Consider the following 18,400-nt stretch of genomic DNA (forward strand, 5'->3'; position numbering starts at 1 on the left):
TTTAGTAGTCACTGACTATTATTATGGCAATTAGTTTGCAACAGCAATACTACGAAGTGTTGGACTCAGGTCTTGCTGTCTGACTGCAGATTTGTCTAAGCAATATGTTGCTCATTAATTTAAAACGTGGCCCAAGGAAGATATTTTCCTAAAACAATGTGGGCAGACTAAGAAAGTAGATCTACTGAAGGAATGGAAAGTATCACTTGGTTTGCCTGTCCAGAAAAATTGATTAGCAGAAGTACAGGTGACAAAGTGTGAAAGAAGTACAGAAGAAAACTCAGGAAATAACTCCAAGTCAGTATTTTCCTTCAGGAAGGATTGTACCAGAATGTGACTGTACAATCAAGTAGTAAAAAGGATAAAAGCCAAATTCTTACACAGTGAATTTAATTTGGCTATTATGCAAATTGAAAATGCTTCAAATTATATCTTAAAACACAGAAGAGAACAATGCCAATTTTAAACCTTGAGATTTAGGAGAGAAATTGAGACTTCTCACCTATAAGCAGCCTGCTTTGCTTTGGAAGTTGCTTAGATGAAAAGAGGTAGGCCAAGAAGGCTTCGGATTTTTCTAGTTAAAACTTTCTCCTCTAACAAAGATACATCTCCAGCTCAATTTTTACAATGCAGAATATTAATGTAGACTTTGAAACTTTGTGAGAGATCTTTCTGGTGAGACATCTATGAATGGTGAAAAGGGAACTTAATTAACATACTGTTTACACCAATATATGAGAAGGCGTTCTATTTGACAGGCTTCTTCCTTTTAGTTTTGATGTTCTTCAGTTGATTGGCTTGAACCATTCTTGAGCTATTAAATCATTTCAGATCATACGTAGAACACAGAAGGGGGCTGTAATCTTTGGATCTTCTAATTACATAAGTACCACCTTGAAATAAATCAGTATTTCAGCATTATCACCTTTCTAAATATTACTGATTCACAATCAAATGCTTTGTTGTGTTGCCTGACTAATTTCCTATCTGTGAAGGTACAAGGCCATATAAAAACCTTGGTTGAAGAGCATTTCGCTGATGACTTGGAGCACGTCATGAGGGATCCGGTTCTTTTTGGAGATTTCAGAACAGCACTGAATGAGGCAGAACCTCGTATTTATGAAGATATCCAAGACTATGATTTAGCAAAAGCTCTCTTTAAGGTAGAGTGCATCAGCTGGGAACTGTGCCTGAGGAACGGGCAGGAGCCTGCCTCAAACTGCAGGAAATCTGTTCTCTTCTGTGCACACAGAACTTTATGTGCTTTGATGCCCATTTGGGGTTTGCAGTGATGAAAACTGAGGATCAGCTACAGAGTCAGCAGTGTTTTCCAATAGCTCATTTTCCCCAAGGAGTGGGAAAGGAATAATGCTGCTGAATGGGCTATTTTCTTAATGTTATTAATTGTTTCATTGGTCTCCTAGTAACATTCTGTTCACCTTTCTCTGAAGGAGATTTTAGATGACTACAACGAGTATCATATTAAAATGAATCTGGTTCTTTTTGATGATGCTCTGGAGCACTTAATCCGTATCCATCGCATCATCCGGATGGACCGCGGGCACGCCCTGCTCATTGGAGTGGGGGGCTCAGGAAAGCAGTCCCTGACCAGACTGGCTGCTCACACAGCTGGATGTGAGGTTAGTGACCCTGTGTCTTGGCTGTGAAAAAAGATAAGGAAATTAAAACTGTCATTGGGATTAAACCGGGGATGGGAGTGGGTCAGTCAGTCAAGACAAGATCAGGCTGGCAGCTCTTCCCTGTGGAGAGAAGCCCCAGGTGAGGTGATTGCCAGGAAGTCCAAGATGATGACTGTGTGTGATCTGTCAGTGCCCGAATCTGGGTTTTGGCACTAGGGAAGGAAAACAAGGATGGGTTTGGTGATGAGCAACTAATTGTCCCTAACTGCTGCTGTTGATACTTAAATGTGTTACAGCAGCACTCTGGTGCTGCTAGAGGAGCCTTGTTGTGATTGATAACTGTACCATTATTTCAGAGAGGAAATGTATTATTTCAGATGTACTGTATTATTTCTGAGAGGAAATGTTCCTCTCAGAGGCATTTTACTTAAAAAGGCTTGAAAGGAAAGAACAAAAAAGGAGAATGAACACAAAACAATTTTGAAAATGTAAGCCTGCAGGGTTGTACAAATGCACAATTTTATTGATACTTAAACACTTAGTGATGACTGGGGCAAAACCAACCACCTTGATTCAGCCGAAGTGAAATTCAGAGTTACCATCATGTCTTGAGTCCATCTGCATCTTCTCAGTGTATGTTTTCATCCTTAGGTATTTGAGATCATCTTGAGTCGAGGATATGGAGAAAATAATTTCCGAGAGGATTTGAAAAATTTGTATGAGAAGCTGGGTATTTACGACAAGTCAGTGGTCTTCTTGTTTACAGATGGCCATGTGGCAGAAGAGAGCTTCCTGGAACTCATCAACAACATGTTGACTTCAGGTGCCACTGGCAGCCTCTCTGCTTGTGACTCATACCCTTTATACCAATAATAACTGGTTCACCCTGTGTCCTCTGCTGCTTTAGTTAGTTACACTTTTCAGTACTACCTGAAATGATCTTGGCCTTAATAACAGCTTTCTGGAATCTTCTTAAAGTCATTTATATGTCTGGAGAGGTTATAGGACTCATTCATGCTGGTGATGACGCTGCAGGAGTCCGATTTCTTCCAAGACTGAGGGAAACTTCAGCTGCATTTGGCCACAAACTCACCTGTTGTCCAATAGGCTTTTGAATAACATTCACCTTAACTGCAGCAACTGTTCATGTGTTTATTTATGTATACATGTCCTGAAATGTAGTTTGGTATCTTCTAGCAAATGAAGCAGCTGGCAATGAGTAGCAGCTGGCACTGTGTGACCACCCTCTCAATAGAAGTTCCTCCACAGTCTGATATGAGAACAAATGAGTTAATTGTATCCCTTTTCTTGTTCTAGTTTTTCCTGTCCCTGGTCTGTCATTAGGTTACTTATGCAGTATTTGCCACAAGATTGAGAGAACAAAAATGTGAACTGACAGTTCACAGACACGAATGAAGGTTTTCTTTGCAAAGTCCTGTGACATTTTGTATATGTTGCTGAAGCCCAAACAAAAATGAATGAATTATTCCTCTAAATCCCAAATATGGCCTATTTTCCATGAGGGCTATGGGGAGGAGAGAAGCATAGAGAGATGAATTGGTTCATTCAAAACTACTCAGAATCATTTTTTGCAGAACTAGGATTAAAATTGGTTTCTCATCTGCCCTATCCCCAGCCATATGGTTTCCTCTTACTGGTGGTTCTCACTAGCATTCTTCTGTCCTTATGTTACAGGAATGGTGCCAGCCCTTTATGCAGATGATGAAAAAGACTCCATACTAAGTCAAATGGGAGAAGAAGCTGCAAAAGCTGGCATGGGCCCAGCTAAAGAGAGTATCTGGCAGTATTTCATAAGCAAATGTGCAAGCAACCTTCACATTGTCCTGGGAATGTCCCCAGTTGGGGAGGATCTGAGAACGTGGTGCAGAAATTTCCCAGGTATCAATTGTACACACTGCTTAGTCCCTTCCCTGTGAAACAGATTTACAGGCAAGAGAAGAATCTCCAGTGGACACTGAGAGATGTCTGGCAGCTAAAACTAAGCAGAGCAGGTTTCATGATTAGGGATTTGCAGTGCATGTTGTTTTTCCAGTTAATTACCACATATCAGTGAACAATATTGATTAGCATTTATCAGACCAGTTCATTTTCCAGCTGAACAGCTAGAAATCAATTGGTCATCCTCACTGAACTGGAAATACACAGCCTTTGTCAGCAGCCACTTTTCTATAGTTTACAGCAGAAAGTGTGGTGTTAAATCATTATGAAACTAGGATGGTGGGAAGAGAAACATGTTTTGTATCCAAAGCCAATAAAAGGGCGTGGTGAGATGGACACCCATGGAGAGAAAAAACACCTAAGCCTGGCAGGTGCTGCAGGGGGCTGAAAGGAGTCCTGGGAAACAAGAGAGACTGGTGAAAGATGGGTACAGGTGGGAATGCTAAACCAGACCCTAAAATACCTTATTGCAGCCCTTGACTGTGTCCTGTAGAGCCTAAGGAATGGTACAGTGGGGTTAGCAGGACACAGGGGCAATGCTCATTATTTACTGTCAAAATTGAAGTATGGACTTTTTGGTAAGTTCTGTTACTAAGAAGGAGTCAAGACTAATTTGCAAATTCTTGGTGTAAATAAAGTTAATTAGAGGATTGACTGTCTGATTAGGGGTTAGTTTTACAAAGGACTTTTTCAGATAACACTGTCCTTTTATTTTAAGGTCTTGTCAACAACACTGGTATTGACTGGTTCTTGCCCTGGCCTGCCCAGGCCTTGTGTGCAGTTGCACAATCCTTTCTAGGTATGTAACACATCAGTATTTCAACCCATTAACCCTAATGGCATAGCACAAGAAATATATTATTTACTTTGCAATTATTGTACATTTCACAATTTAATTTCCCATTGTGCTTGTTACCTTGAGTCTAAATGGATAATTCAAAAACCCAGTCAAAAAATATCAGTGGATGGTAGTTTCTTAATCAAATAGATTTTAAAAATTGCTAAAATTCAAGTTCCCAACTCTACAGACAATGTGGACTACCTACCAGGAGGTCCCCTTCTGGCTTTGCCCTGGTCTTGCTTTTTGTCCCAGAAAAGACTTGTTTTGTGCCTGGCTTAGATGTACATAAGAAAGATGGTAATTGGTGTACTCTGAAAAAAGCCTCAAATCTTTGAAATACTTTATTTCTTCTGCTCAATTTTAGCAAAAAATCCACGCATCCCACCAGAGAACTTCCAGTCAGTGATTGACCACATGGTCATGGTGCATGAATCTGTAGGGGATTTCAGCAAGAAATTTCTGGAGAAACTGAGACGTAGAAATCATGTCACACCAAAAAATTACCTTGATTTTCTCAATACCTATGCAAAATTGCTGGAGGAGAAAAATGAGTTCATTTTAGGTAAGGCTATGTAGATGTTTTCTCCTTTTTAATAAGCAATTTAAATATTTTAAAACCAAAAGAAATTCTGATGAGAATCCCACATATTAGCCAGAATATGCAAAAACTGTGTTAGCAGTACTGTCTCAAATGCTGTGCTGGCATCCAGCTGTGGGGCTGTGTTTTGACATTGACCTAAAAACCTGGCCACATGTGCATGTTCAGACTCTGTCAAACAATGGGCTCTCCTCAAATCCTTTTGTGAATGAACATGAGCCAGAATCTCCAAATCAGACACTCCTCTGTTTGGGGAAGAATCATGCTGAAATCTAATACCAGCATGGCCTCACTCAGGGTTTGACTTTCTTCCTTGAGCAGCAATTCTTATTCATACTTCAGTGGTACTGAAATATGTGAAGAGGATAAAACACAAACAGTGTAATGTGGCAAATATGTTGTGGCACAGGGCCACTGTGTCAGCTCAAGTGACATTACATCATTTTGTCTGGCAGGCTCAGAAAAGGAAAATCTCTCATTGCACCTCTAAGGGTATTTTCTGTTTGTGAGATTGTCTGTTCCTGTGTGCTTGAACACAATCAATGAATCACTGACATTTCTTCTTTTTTTTTTTCCTACCTAGCACAATGTAAACGGCTGGATGGGGGCTTGGTTAAACTGAAGGAAGCTGCTGTACAGCTGGCTGAGCTGAATGTGAAACTTGCTGAGCAAAAGATTATACTAACAGAAAAAACAGCTGCTTGTGAGGCTTTGTTAAGAGACATTAAATTAAACACAGAAATAGGTGGGTAGTTTACAAGTAGTGAAGTGTCCCACATACTAAGCAGGGCTCACATCATCTGTGTTAGGCTGGGTTGGGAGACCCTTAAAGAGCTCCAGCTGCTTCTTGAGGTATCCCTCTTGTTCTGCGTGCTGCTCCCATGCCATGCCAGAAGAACAGGTCCCCTGCCTTGCCTAGATTGCCATCCTTGCTCCACATTTGGCCCACAGTACTTTACACAATGTTTGCCTTCCCTTGTCTTCCCTTTCCAAGGTGTAGGACATAATGTTGGAAAGGCAGTAGCAAGAAAGGCAACTTCTGATTAGGAAATTTAGCATTAGGGGCAAATCAGAGGGAAACATGGAGGAAAAGAGACTGTGCATGCTGTGGAACACTAACTGTTCCTAACCTGGTGATGTAGCTGTAACCAGAAGCAAGTTGGCAACACAAAGGTTCTGACTTGATGATAATTTCTGATTTTTGGCAAAAATTAAATTTCTATTAGTGTATTACTATATGTTCTGCATGGAAACTTGAATGATCCATTTATGGTCCTGCCTTTACTAGCTGAGGAGAAGAAAAAAATGGGTGAAGAAAAAGCTATAGAGATACAGGAGCAGAATAAGGTTATTGCTGTGGAGAAGGCAGAGGCTGAGGCAGCACTGGATCAAATCAAGCCTATCATGGAAGCTGCCAAACGGGAGGTCGAGAAGCTTGACAAGGCTGAAGTTACTGAACTCAGGTGATTTGTGTGTACAGTAGCATAAACTCTTGGAACTACACTGAGAGACCCTTGTTTGCTGGGTCTGAACCTTAGCCTCATCTTTCTCACCTGCCTGTGAAGGTCAGGAAATCAGCTGTCTGGGTGTGGAGGTCACAACAGAATGCCATGATTCCTAGCCCACCCCTTTGCCTTAAGACTGTTCTTCCAGGCCTTTGTTTGCTGTTTACCCAATCATTCTCTGGCCTGTGTCTGATGCACCAGAACCTACTGTGTTTTCTTGCCTGAATAGTGGCTGTCCAAACCTGTTCATTCCTCCTTTTTTTTTTTTTTCCTGTGTAAGTAGGAACACGTAACAGTTATTTTTCAGGGATACTTTCATAGTATTAAAATGTATTTCCCTGCCAAAGTTGCTCCTCCCTGTGTTTTGATAATACATCTTTTTTTTTTTTTTTTTTGAGGATTGATATAAAGACACATCTAGTCTTTGGCTCTCCCTGCAATAGTTGTCTCCAAAATAGCAATGGCTCTCCCTTCCCTGCCACTTACTTAGTTTCCTTCTCTCATAGATCTCTGGATTTTTCTCCAGCTGCTTCACTGTCCTAGGAAAGAATATTGAGGCTCAGTGTTTTAATCTTTCCACTGCTGAAATCCTTTAGTATTTTGTGGATCAAATTGTCTAAATACAAGAATTGGTTCTGAGGTTTTGAATAGTAAATAATTTATTGTCTGACTTATCTTTGCCACTGTTGTGCCTTGTCTTATGTACAAGCCCCTGTATTGCAACGCCTCTCTTAACAGGCAATACCCATGTTTGGCATCATGTGCTTTGTCTCCTTTTTTCACTTCCACTGTCTCTTTCACCTGTTTTCCAGGTCCTTTGCAACACCCCCAAAGCAGGTGCAGGTTGTTCTGGACTGTATTCTTATAATGAGAGGTTACAAAGAACAAAACTGGAAGAATGCCAAAGCAATGATGGCTGACACAAATTTCCTGCGACTTCTGTTGACGACAGATTTTAGGGAAATTCCGTGGAGCCACGTGAAAGCTATGAGAGGTGAATTTCTGTTCTGGGTATTGCAGTGAATATATGATCTTGTTAATGGGAACAGCCAACAGAGTCTCTTTAATATTCTGACAAATGTCTCCTGTTGTCTTTCACTATGTTGGCTGATGCTGCAGGTAGGAAAAGCTATTTCTTTGAGGGTTTTTGCAGTTGCTCAACTCACTTGAAATATTTTTGTGTTTACCAATTTAGCTCTCTTAAAGAATCTTAATACTACCTGGGCTGAAATGGAAGTTATCAGCAGAGCAGGACTGGGAATGTTAAAGTTTGCTGAAGCAGTGGTGACCTACTGTGATGTAGTTAAAACAGTCAAGCCAAAGGAAGAAAAGGTAAAATGTGTTGGAATCAAACTCAGAGAAGGTTGAAACATGATCCTGATGGAAAAGATAATACTTGACCATTTCATAGACTGCCCACTTTTCCTATGGAAGTGCTTAAAAAGTGGTGTTTAGGAGACTATTGCAATAGCAGTGAGGCAGGTTATCAGTCATAAATCACTGTATTTGTTGTGTCAGGATGCTGGGTTGTGGGTTGCCATCCATGCCAGTGCTTGAGGGATGAGGGAGGAACGTGTTCAGTTGGAATTTTGTAATTGTTCTTACAAAAACACAGAGCTGTATACTAAAAAACAAACATTAAAACTCATGGCATTTGGACAGAACAGAGGTCAGTAGTACACTAAATCCATGTTCCTTAAGCAAGTATATTCTGACTATTTTTGGAGCCTTCATATTGTTATTAAGCAGACAAACCTCCCTTTTTTTTTTTTTTTTTTTTTTTTTTTTTTTTTTAGGGCATGAGAGACCTGCTGACCTCCAGTGCTTTAATATTCCTAGTGGGTACAAAACTGGTAGATTTTTCAAGTCAGACCTTGATGTGTGTTTGGGATGGGGAGAGGAGGGTGACAGTGTCAGTTATTTTGGCTTACACTGTTTATTACCAGAACACTTTGAAAAATATGATACAACCAAAAGAAATGTGAGAACTTGATACTTCTCTCTAAAATCTTTGTGTCCTCTAACACTTTTATTTTTCCTTCAAAATGTTTCCTTCTAGGTGGCCAGGCTAGAACGGAACTATGAATTAAGTAAGCGGGAACTGGAAAGGATACAGGCAGAGCTGGCTGCCATCCAGGATGAGCTTAAGTCTTTGGGGGAAAAATTGGAACAGGCATTAAGAGAAAACAAAAAGTTACAAGAAGAAGCAGAGATAATGCAGAGAAGATTAGAAGCTGCTGACAAGCTCATTGCTGGCTTGAAATCTGAGAATGAGAGGTAAGTCAAGATTCAAAGAGGATCACTTTTGACACCAGAGGTTCATGTGTCAGGGATAAAATCTATCAGGTGGAGACATTTTTGAAAATTTGCTTTCTATGGTGTTTATTTCTGAGAAGAGCTATTATCTGTTCTGAGCTAATATCCATTAGCTATTGGAAAATAACTGAGATTAAAGGGATGAAAGTTCAAGTCAACTCAGTGTCTGTGGCCCCTACAATAGGAAAACAGATTCTAAATTTGGGGATCTGTCTCTCAACCTGTATTTAAAGTAACAGAAAATCCTGCACATAAACCTCATCTTCCTGGTACAGAATCTCCCATATAATTATTTCAGGTGGACAGAGGAATTCAAGGAATTAGAAATACGGAAGGTGAAGTTGCTTGGAGATTGTCTGCTCGCTGCTGCCTTTCTGTGCTATGTGGGAGCCTTCAGCTGGGAGTTCCGTCATGAAATGCTCTATCAAGTGTGGCAAGAAGATATTTTCTCACGAGAAATTCCTGTCAGCAACCCATTTAAGTTAGAGAGCCTCTTGACCAATGAGGTGGAGGTTAGCAGGTACGTACAGTCAGGAGGCCCAGGGACTATTGGATGTGATTTTTATAAAGTAGGAGTCTGGAGCCGAATCTGTAGCACAGAATTGGCATTGTGGGTGGAGGTGCACAGCCATACCAGAGTGAGAATCTTACTTTCATGTCCTTCTGATTAACAGGGGCCATTTGTTGTAATAAGGGACATTCACTGAACTTAAACACATGTAATATAATTTCTAGGAAGTTTTTTAGGTATTCTCTATAAAATATGTTTCCATGACCCAACAGGTGTCTTCTCATTTTCATTGACTTCAATGGGTTTGATATTAAACCCAGGCCCAGGTAGCCCACGTATCACAGGATTGCTCACCTAAGTCAGTACTTTGAGTAGTGCAGTTACAGTGAGTCAGTCTGAGCTGTGACACTGTCCCCATAACCACAAACACTGTGTGTGTGTCTAATTCTGTGCTCAGTGAGTTGCATCATTTTGCTGACAAATGAAATGTGCTGCTCTCCCATCGAGGTTTCATCCCAAGCTGGTCTTTGGTCCATTCTGTTCCCAGGTGGGTTTCTCAAGGATTGCCCCCAGATGAGCTGTCTGTCCAGAATGGCATCCTGACAACGTATTCCAGCCGCTTCCCACTCTGTATTGACCCACAGCAGCAGGCATTACATTGGATTAAGAAGAAAGAAGAAAAGAATAACCTGAAGGTAAAGATGGAAGATTGCTTTACCTCATTACTGATTTTTTTTCAAAGCTGCATAAATATCTGTCACCTTGAATGGGGAACCAGTTATATATCACAGAATTAATGAGTGGTTTGGATTGGGAAGGACATTCTAGTTCCACCCCTGGCCATGGGCAGGGACACCTTCCACTATTCCAGGGTGCTCCAAGCCCTGTCCAACATGGCCTTGAATGCCCCAGGGATGGGGCAGCCTCTCTGGGAAGAGAAGCTTGTCCTATTGTCCCATTTCCCCTTGTCCTATTGTTAAATGTGCTTGTCCAAAGTTCTTCTCCAACTCTCTTGGAGCCTTTTTAGGTTTTGTAAGGTTCTGTAAAGTTTCCCTGGAGCTTTCTCTTCTCCAGGATGAACAACCCAAACTCTCTTAGTCTGCCTGCACATGCAGAAAGAGTCTAACCAAAAGGCTGGTGTAGATTGTGATTAATCTCAGATCCAGGATGGAACTTCCATAGGACAATGTACACACTTGGAGGCACAGCTAGAACTTTAAAGGGTAATTTCCAAATGGAAATTATTCTCAAGCAAATCCATTACTGTTTGGTGCAAGTGCAGTTTATATCATCTGTGAGAGGAAAGACAAAAAACAGCAAAGAACAAACTTCATTAGTGTTGGCAGCTACTGCAAAATAATGATGTTCAGCAAATTAAATATCAGTTCTCCTTTAATGTTTTCCCATTGTTCTCTTGCAGATGGCTTCCTTTAATGACCCAGATTTCCTGAAACAACTAGAACAGGCCATAAAGTATGGAACCCCTTTCCTGGTGCACAGTGTTGATGAATACATCGACCCTGTGATAGACAATGTCTTAGAGAAGAACGTCAAAGTTGCACAGGGGCGAGCATTCATTGTCCTGGGGGACAAAGAGGTTGACTATGACAGCAATTTTAAAATGTACCTGAACACCAAATTAGCAAACCCAAAGTATTCTCCCTCTGTGTTTGGCAGAGCTATTGTTATCAATTACACAGGTAAGCTTAAGTGTGTACATAATAACAAAGTAATTTGTTGTGCAAATTTAGGGCCTGAGTCATTGTCTGAAACCTTGATGAAACTAAAAAATTCATACTCTCCCTTATACTCAGCATCTGATTTGATAGAAAGTCCTTCTCACTTCTCTCTTCTAATTTGCAACTGAGCTAAAAATCTCTTCCTGTACTGGTCAGGTGAGGATGCTTTGGTGGAATTAAGATACAGAGTCATTAACCAGGTCACTCTGTTGCATTGCTGTAGTTTTATGAGAGGGTCAAGGTTAAATAAGTTGTATAAAAACTACCCTGTGCTTACAAAAGTCTGTGTTCTGTCTATGTATTGTACCTGTAGTTACACTCAAGGGCCTTGAGGATCAGCTGCTCAGTGTCATTACTGGTTTTGAAAGGAGGGAATTGGAGGAACAGAGAGAACGTCTCATTCAGGAGACAAGTGAAAACAAAAACCTGCTGAAAAATCTGGAGGACACTCTCCTTCATGGACTGTCAACTTCCACAGGAAACATGTTGGACAATGTGGAATTGGTGCAAACCTTGGAGGATACAAAATTCAAAGCTACTGAGGTACCAGCTCTGGGCTTTTTGGAAGGGTATCTATGGACAGAACATAGTCTTTCCTTTTCCTTGTGCTTCATCTTTTACTCCTGAAGCTTGCAAATAGTTTGAAAGGAAATTGAGAGTTTTCTTATGAATGTGTTGCATCTGTCAGTGTAAATCTTTGCCTTTACTTTTCATAAATATACAGGGTAGGAGTAATTTTATCTATTTTTTAATTTTTATAATTTGTACATCTTCTTTTGAGTTACCTGCCCAGATTCCCTCTACAGTCACACAGAGAGGCAGGCACTGAGCAGCTCTGATTGCTGTGCTATAATAGATCCACTCTGGATCAGCACAGTAGTTACAGGTGTATAAAACCCCTGTCTGCCCAGGTGATTGAGAAACTGAAGCTGGCTGAGACGACTGCAGCAGATATCGACCTTCTCCGAGATGGCTACAGACCAGCTGCCAAGAGAGGGGCCATTCTCTTCTCTGTGCTGGCTGAATTGGCATTTGTCAACATCATGTACCAGTTCTCACTGGTCTCCTTCTTAGAGGTTTTTGGATTCTCTCTTCGGAAATCCATGCCCAGTCCTATTCTTCCTAAGAGGTTAAAAAACATCATGGATACACTGACTTTGTACACCTACAACTATGGCTGCACAGGTTAGTGCTGTTTAACCAGGGGCTGAGACTCTGTAGTGCAAATAAAGGTGAAGCCCTGACTTCAGCTGGTTCATGTGAAAGAGGAAGGTTGCCAAGCTGGGAATTAAGTGATGTTCAGGTCTCATCACCTCTCCTGGTTCACACTTTCCTCCCTGCTATTTCTGTTAGAAGAACATTGCACATTACCTATGCAACTCTTGGAGAAATATTTTTCTTTACATAGTTACAAATGGTAAAGGCAGCCATAGAGCTCACAGGGGCTGTATTGACTCTTAAAACCTGACTCAAAGCCCCAGCTTTGATCCCCTGATCACAGAATCATAGCATTGTTCAGATTGGAGAAGACCTTTAGGACTATCAATTCCCAGTATCAACCAAATGATCTTTGTGGGGTGACCAGATCACAGAATGCTTTGGGTTGGAAGGGACCTTAGGAATCATTTGGTTCCAATCTCCTGCCATGGGCAGGGATGCCACTCACTAGATCAGGTTGCTGAGGGCCCCATCCAAAATGGCCTTGAGCACTTGCAGGGGTGGAGCATCCCATCAATCCCACGACAGATGAAGGATGTGGATTGAAAGATTGCTACAGTTGCACAAGCTTTTGCAGCTGATTTTTGAAAATGTCCTTTTAATGTAGGCTTGTTTGAGAAGCACAAGTTACTCTTCTCCTTTGATATGACTGTCAAGATAGAACAAGCTGAAGGTCGAGTTCCCCAAGAAGAATTTGATTTCTTTTTGAAAGGTAAAGTGAATATTTATGTGTAAGTATATAGCTCTATGTAGCAATAGCTATAAGATCTTTTGAAGAGACATCTTTGACTAGAGATGATTTACTAGGAGGCAGCACCTCAATAAGGGCTCCCACTGAGGAGAGCTGCACTGTGTTGGGTACACAAACTGGGGGTCCTGCCATTTCTATTTCACATTAGCTAATTGTAAGGATGTTACATGAGGAAAGTAATTTGACTAGGTTGTAGTTATTTTCTGACGGTGTATGCATAATTTTAGAAATGTTTGCAAAGATAGAACTCTGGCTTTTGCAAGCACTTGTGAAATGCCATATTTCCTTCAGCAGACCAGTCTAATATTACAGTGCTTCCAGGAACAATTTTCCACTTGGCTCCTCTGTGCAGAGGGACTGTATGTGTGGTCATGCATTGGAGGGTTTCTGACATGGACACTGACTCTGGTTTCTGAACGTGCCTAGGCAATATTTCCCTGGAGAAGAGTGCCCGAAAGAAACCATTTGCTTGGCTGCCAGATCAAGGCTGGGAAGATCTAATTCGCTTGTCTGAGCTATTTCCTGAGAAATTTGAATCTCTTCCAGATGATGTGGAAGAAAATCCAGATGTATGGAAAAATGTACGTGCTTTTTTGCAATGCTGTTTTCTCTCCTAGTTTTTCTTCTGGTATTAAATGGTCAAGTGTGATGCAATGTGTCAGCACTCCACAGGGGAGTTGTCACTGTGGGCTTCTTCCCTCAAGGCCTTGCTTTGCTTCTTGACCTCAGTTAGTGATTGGCTTATTTGCAGAAGAATTAAGGATTTTTATTATTTAAAAAACAAACCAAAATATCTTCCCTGATAATGCTTTAGAATTTTTATTTGTCTTTATTTGTTAGAGGAGTTATTTACCCTTCTGTGGAAATTTTCTGTTCATTTTGACAGTCAGCACTTCAGTGGTGTTTTTGTGCAGCTGAATTGTGCTTTGATCTTCTTGTGGCAGTGAATTTTATAGGCTATTGGCAAACGCAGATTTCCTTTGTTCCTCCTTTATCTTCATTCCATATCTTCTTGCTTTATAAGAAGTCTTCTTGCAAGCAATCTGTTAATACCTTTTTGCTTTTGATGGTATCTTCTATATCTTAAGATAATTGACATAAAGTGAAAGTACAAATGTGTTTCTGGACTTGAATACTTCATACTAAAAAAGCTGAATTTTTTACATTCACCTGAACTTTTAATATTTATTTGCAGCTGATTGACTTTCTTTGCTTTTGTTGTGCCTCTTAGCCCCTCATTCATCAAATTGATTTTCCTAATAATTTCCCTGACAGAGCCACTGGATTCATTTGTGTGCTATGTTTTCTTGCCAGTGGTATGACACAGATGCTCTGGAGCAGATGCCACTGCCAATGCACTACGAGGGCAATGTCACAGAGTTCCAGAAGCTGCTCCTGCTGCGGTGTTTCCGGGTGGACCGGATGTACCGCGCGGTGATGGACTACGTGACGGTGACAATGGGCGAGACGTGAGTCCCTGTCCTCTCTCAGATCCCAGCCACAGCCCTCACACAGAGCTGCAGCTCTAAGCAGCTTTGTCAGTGGTTCTGTAATGTGCCTGAGGAGCAGAGCAGGGTTGTGTCTGAATGATTTCCATGTGCCCTTGCTGGACAAGGCTCTGTTCACACGTGGCAGCTGCTCTGTGCCAGTCAGCCAAATCATTTGGCTTCTCCCTCTGCCAGGTATGTGCAGCCCCCCGTGATCAGCTTCGATGACATCCTGCAGCAGAGCAGCCCTTTCTCACCTGTGGTTTTTATCCTAAGTCCTGGCTCTGATCCTGTCAGTGACCTCATGAAACTGGCTGAGAGGACAGATTTTAAAGCAGATAGACTCAAATTCCTGGCCATGGGACAGGGCCAAGAAGAGGTAACTTGGATGGGAGGGTGGGGATGTGCTGCGTGCAGCAAGTGTGAATTGCAAGCCATGCTCCTAATGCTCTAGGGCTGATCAAATTTCCTTTCCATAGGTCTGCTCCATTTGAAAAGGAGTTACCTTATGGTTCTGACATAGATTTTTCAGTTTGGGAATGACATTTTACTGAACATGAAAGGGACCATTTGGCTGACTTGCTGCTGTTCGGGTGAGGGTAGATTCAGAATCAGGTTTTTGGCTATTAAAAAGTGGAGAAGATGTTGCTGTGTAGGGACATGAGGTACTTGGAAGTTACAGTGTTTGCTACCAGAAAGTTCTGCTGCTTCTCCTGCCTTTCCTGTGACTTTCCTTTTTGTTATGGACACTAAGGCAGGATGTCCAGAGCTTAACAGCTGATTGAATTTGCCATGATTTCAGTCAGTGGAAGAACTCCTATCAGACTCATTTAGGCCACCACTTTCCTAGCAGGAAAACCCACTGCACGAGCCCATCAAAGGCAGTTTGTTCTGAGGGTAAAGGGAGAGTTACAGGTGGTTCTCTCTCTGTCCTCAGATTGCTTTGCAGTTGCTGGAGGAAGCAGTGGTTCATGGACATTGGCTCATGTTGCAGAACTGTCACCTTTTGGTGAAGTGGCTCATCCATCTGGAAAAGGCCACGGAGAAAATTACAGATCCTCACGAAGACTTTCGCCTCTGGCTAACGACTGACCCAACGAAAGGTTTCCCAATTGGAATCCTGCAAAAGGCCTTAAAGGTGGGGAAACCCCAGCCAGGAGGGCATGTCCTGCCACTGGTACTCAGCAGAACAGGCTGGCTCTGGGAGGAGCCTGACCTGAGTGCAGCACATTGGCCCAGGCTTATGAACGCACTTTTTATCTTTATTTAAGCCAAATCCTTTCTTCATCACCCTATTTATTTTCCTGGCATGTTTCCTTTGGGTGAAAACTGTTCAGCAGTTATTTCAAAGCAGGGGTTTGTGAGTAAACCTGGAAATGTGACAAATGGTCTTTAGATTTAAATGCTGCTAGATTTAAAGTGAGGAGTACCTGGAGGCAGAAATAGCCCTGTCAGCCCTGATGCTGCAGTGCAGAACCAGGGCACTGTCAGCCTGGCAGTGCCAGTGGAGCAGATGTTGGAAGTGGATAATGGTTTCCAGCTGCTACTTCAGGCTGCAGTATTTATCACTAAAGGCTGAGCTGATTTTATTTTGAAGACACAGGCCATTATTCTGGCCTAATGTTCTTTTCTGTGGCTGCTTTACTGCTGCTGTGGTGCCCTGTCCTGTAAACATCGTTATTTCATTTCACAGATTGGAAAGCAGTGGCTGTTCTCCCATTCCTGCAGTGGGAAGGGAGCTGCAGTGGATCTTTAAGGCTGCAGAGCTGCACTTTGTGGGCCTTGCCAGGAGCAGTGAGAACTGAGGCTTTAGAGCCCTTTGCCAGAGCTGCTTCCTGGCAGCTTTTTCTGTTTGATCAGCAGTAAAGCCACACTGTTAAAGTATCTTACTGTGAGGATATAGAGCACATTAGAATGTGTAAAGTACTGGTATTTCAGTAAACTAGATCTTCAAGTATGAGAAATGTTCATGTCTTGCCAATAATATTACTAATTCCAAAATAATACAGAGTTCTCTTTGCATAGGTGCGTTAACCTTGATAAACTTAAAAGGTCTGTTTCATGTCTTTACTTAAGAAAAAAAATCCATATTTGATAGGCATTTGGAAAACAACTTAAAATGTCAAGCTTGCATTGTATAGCTTACTTAATGTGATATGTTTACAACTTATTTCCCTTAAGTTATCCAGTACTTGATGGCTTCCCTAATTATTTTGATAGGTTGTTACAGAACCACCTAATGGTCTGAAACTGAATATGAGAGCCACCTACTTCAAAATTCCCCAGGAAGCCTTAGAGCAGTGCCCACATCCTGCCTTTAAATCCTTAGTCTACGTCTTGGCATTTTTCCATGCTGTGGTTCAGGAGAGAAGGAAGTTTGGGAAGGTTGGCTGGAATGTACCATATGATTTTAATGAATCTGATTTCCAGGTAAGAAAACAATTGCTATGGCTGTTATATTCCTGAGTAGCTCAGATTATTTTTGAAAATACATAATTCCTCCATCTTTAACCTTTGTCAGAATTAGATTTTACTTAGTATTTTTTTCTGCTTCTGAGGAGTCATGTACATTCCTGATCTTCTATAATGTCAATTTAGGATGCTAAAAATTAGATTCCCAATCTTTTACGTTTGTATTGCCTCTCTCATGGGTTTATTTTCTTAAGGATTTATACTTAACTTTTTTTTTTTATTTCAGAAAGAGGTAATTGTTAGTTTTCAAACAAGAACTACATTAAATAAAAACTATGAATATGTATATTCTGATTTATGAATCTTATCTCACATGTTCCAACAAATTCATTAGGTGTGCATGGAAATCCTTAACACATACTTGACAAAAGCTTTTGAACAAAAGGATGATCAAATCCCTTGGAGCAGTCTCAAATATCTTATTGGGGAGGTGAGTGCTACAATGTCACAGCAGTTCAGATAAATGAAGTTTCCTTTCTGCATGGGCTGCATCAAGTAAAGCTGGGAATCTTTCCTGGGCAGGTTTGAAACTCCAGGGTAGCCCTGAGCAAGGGCCTTAATCTCAGTCTCAGGGAATTAGGGCCACTTGTGTGCTTAATTAATTATTAAAAAACCACTGGGGACCCTGTGTGGAGGAGCACAGGGCTCTTGGCACGTGGTGTATCAGTGGAGTTGTACAAATGTGTGTTCTTAGAGCTGCTGCAGCTGCCCTGCACTGCTGCAGGAGCTGCAACATGAATTCCTGCAGAAAACTCTTACTTTGGAGCACTGGATCCCAGCTGAGCATGAGCTGGTACCTCAGGAAGGCCCCACTGCACACAGATCATCCAGATGGGTGATGAGGAGTGCCCAGAGCAGCTCTCCAGACCAGTGCCAAATATTTCCTTCCTGTCCGCCTGAGAGGGGACTGGAGATGTCCCTAAGGGAGACCACAGGCACTGCAAAAGCAAAGAGCATTTCTGACCTTTCTGAGATTTTTTTGAAGTGCATTTTCTGCTCCAAAAGCCAGTGCTGTAACATTGGTGTCACTGATTTCCAGGTCATGTATGGTGGGCGTGCAATCGACAGCTTTGACCGGCGCATCCTGACTGTCTACATGGATGAGTACCTCGGGGATTTCCTGTTTGACACATTCCAAGTGTTCCATTTTTACAAAAGTGACACAGTCGATTATAAAATTCCAGCAGGGAAGGGAAAAGATGACTTTGTTGGTAAGAAATGCCTCTCCTGACACATTAAAGAAAAAATCTGCTTCCACTGTAGATTGTCTGTATACATTGCTGCTGGGTGTGAGAAGTTGAGCAGAACACCGGGCACTGCTGGTGTGTGGATTACAGGAGCAGTCCTTTGGAATGTGAGCTTG

The 18,400-nt window shown here is 41.6% G+C and overlaps 1 protein-coding gene across 3 annotated transcripts in view; it reads left to right on the forward strand.

The window, feature by feature from the left end:
- Positions 1-18,400, forward strand: part of DNAH10 (dynein axonemal heavy chain 10) — a 48,776-nt gene that overhangs the window by 27,713 nt on the left and 2,663 nt on the right. For 2 of the 3 annotated variants that reach the window (XM_085593352.1, XM_031506278.3), the window contains exons 48-71: positions 996-1,163; positions 1,452-1,640; positions 2,292-2,463; positions 3,336-3,539; positions 4,318-4,398; positions 4,805-5,002; positions 5,622-5,783; positions 6,327-6,501; positions 7,356-7,537; positions 7,739-7,875; positions 8,603-8,820; positions 9,158-9,379; positions 9,918-10,065; positions 10,791-11,070; positions 11,423-11,652; positions 12,021-12,294; positions 12,935-13,039; positions 13,505-13,659; positions 14,393-14,547; positions 14,761-14,944; positions 15,503-15,703; positions 16,786-16,995; positions 17,372-17,467; positions 18,077-18,248. In XM_085593352.1, coding sequence (XP_085449478.1) covers positions 996-1,163; positions 1,452-1,640; positions 2,292-2,463; positions 3,336-3,539; positions 4,318-4,398; positions 4,805-5,002; positions 5,622-5,783; positions 6,327-6,501; positions 7,356-7,537; positions 7,739-7,875; positions 8,603-8,820; positions 9,158-9,379; positions 9,918-10,065; positions 10,791-11,070; positions 11,423-11,652; positions 12,021-12,294; positions 12,935-13,039; positions 13,505-13,659; positions 14,393-14,547; positions 14,761-14,944; positions 15,503-15,703; positions 16,786-16,995; positions 17,372-17,467; positions 18,077-18,248 — 4,318 coding nt within the window. Of the gene's footprint in view, positions 1-995; positions 1,164-1,451; positions 1,641-2,291; positions 2,464-3,335; positions 3,540-4,317; positions 4,399-4,804; positions 5,003-5,621; positions 5,784-6,326; positions 6,502-7,355; positions 7,538-7,738; positions 7,876-8,602; positions 8,821-9,157; positions 9,380-9,917; positions 10,066-10,790; positions 11,071-11,422; positions 11,653-12,020; positions 12,295-12,934; positions 13,040-13,504; positions 13,660-14,392; positions 14,548-14,760; positions 14,945-15,502; positions 15,704-16,785; positions 16,996-17,263; positions 17,468-18,076; positions 18,249-18,400 lie in introns of those variants that run through there. The other variant, XM_085593353.1, reaches the window with a different exon arrangement.

This window comes from Lonchura striata, chromosome 15 (assembly GCF_050655825.1).
Source record: "Lonchura striata isolate lonStrDom1 chromosome 15, ASM5065582v1, whole genome shotgun sequence".
NCBI lineage: Eukaryota > Metazoa > Chordata > Aves > Passeriformes > Estrildidae > Lonchura > Lonchura striata.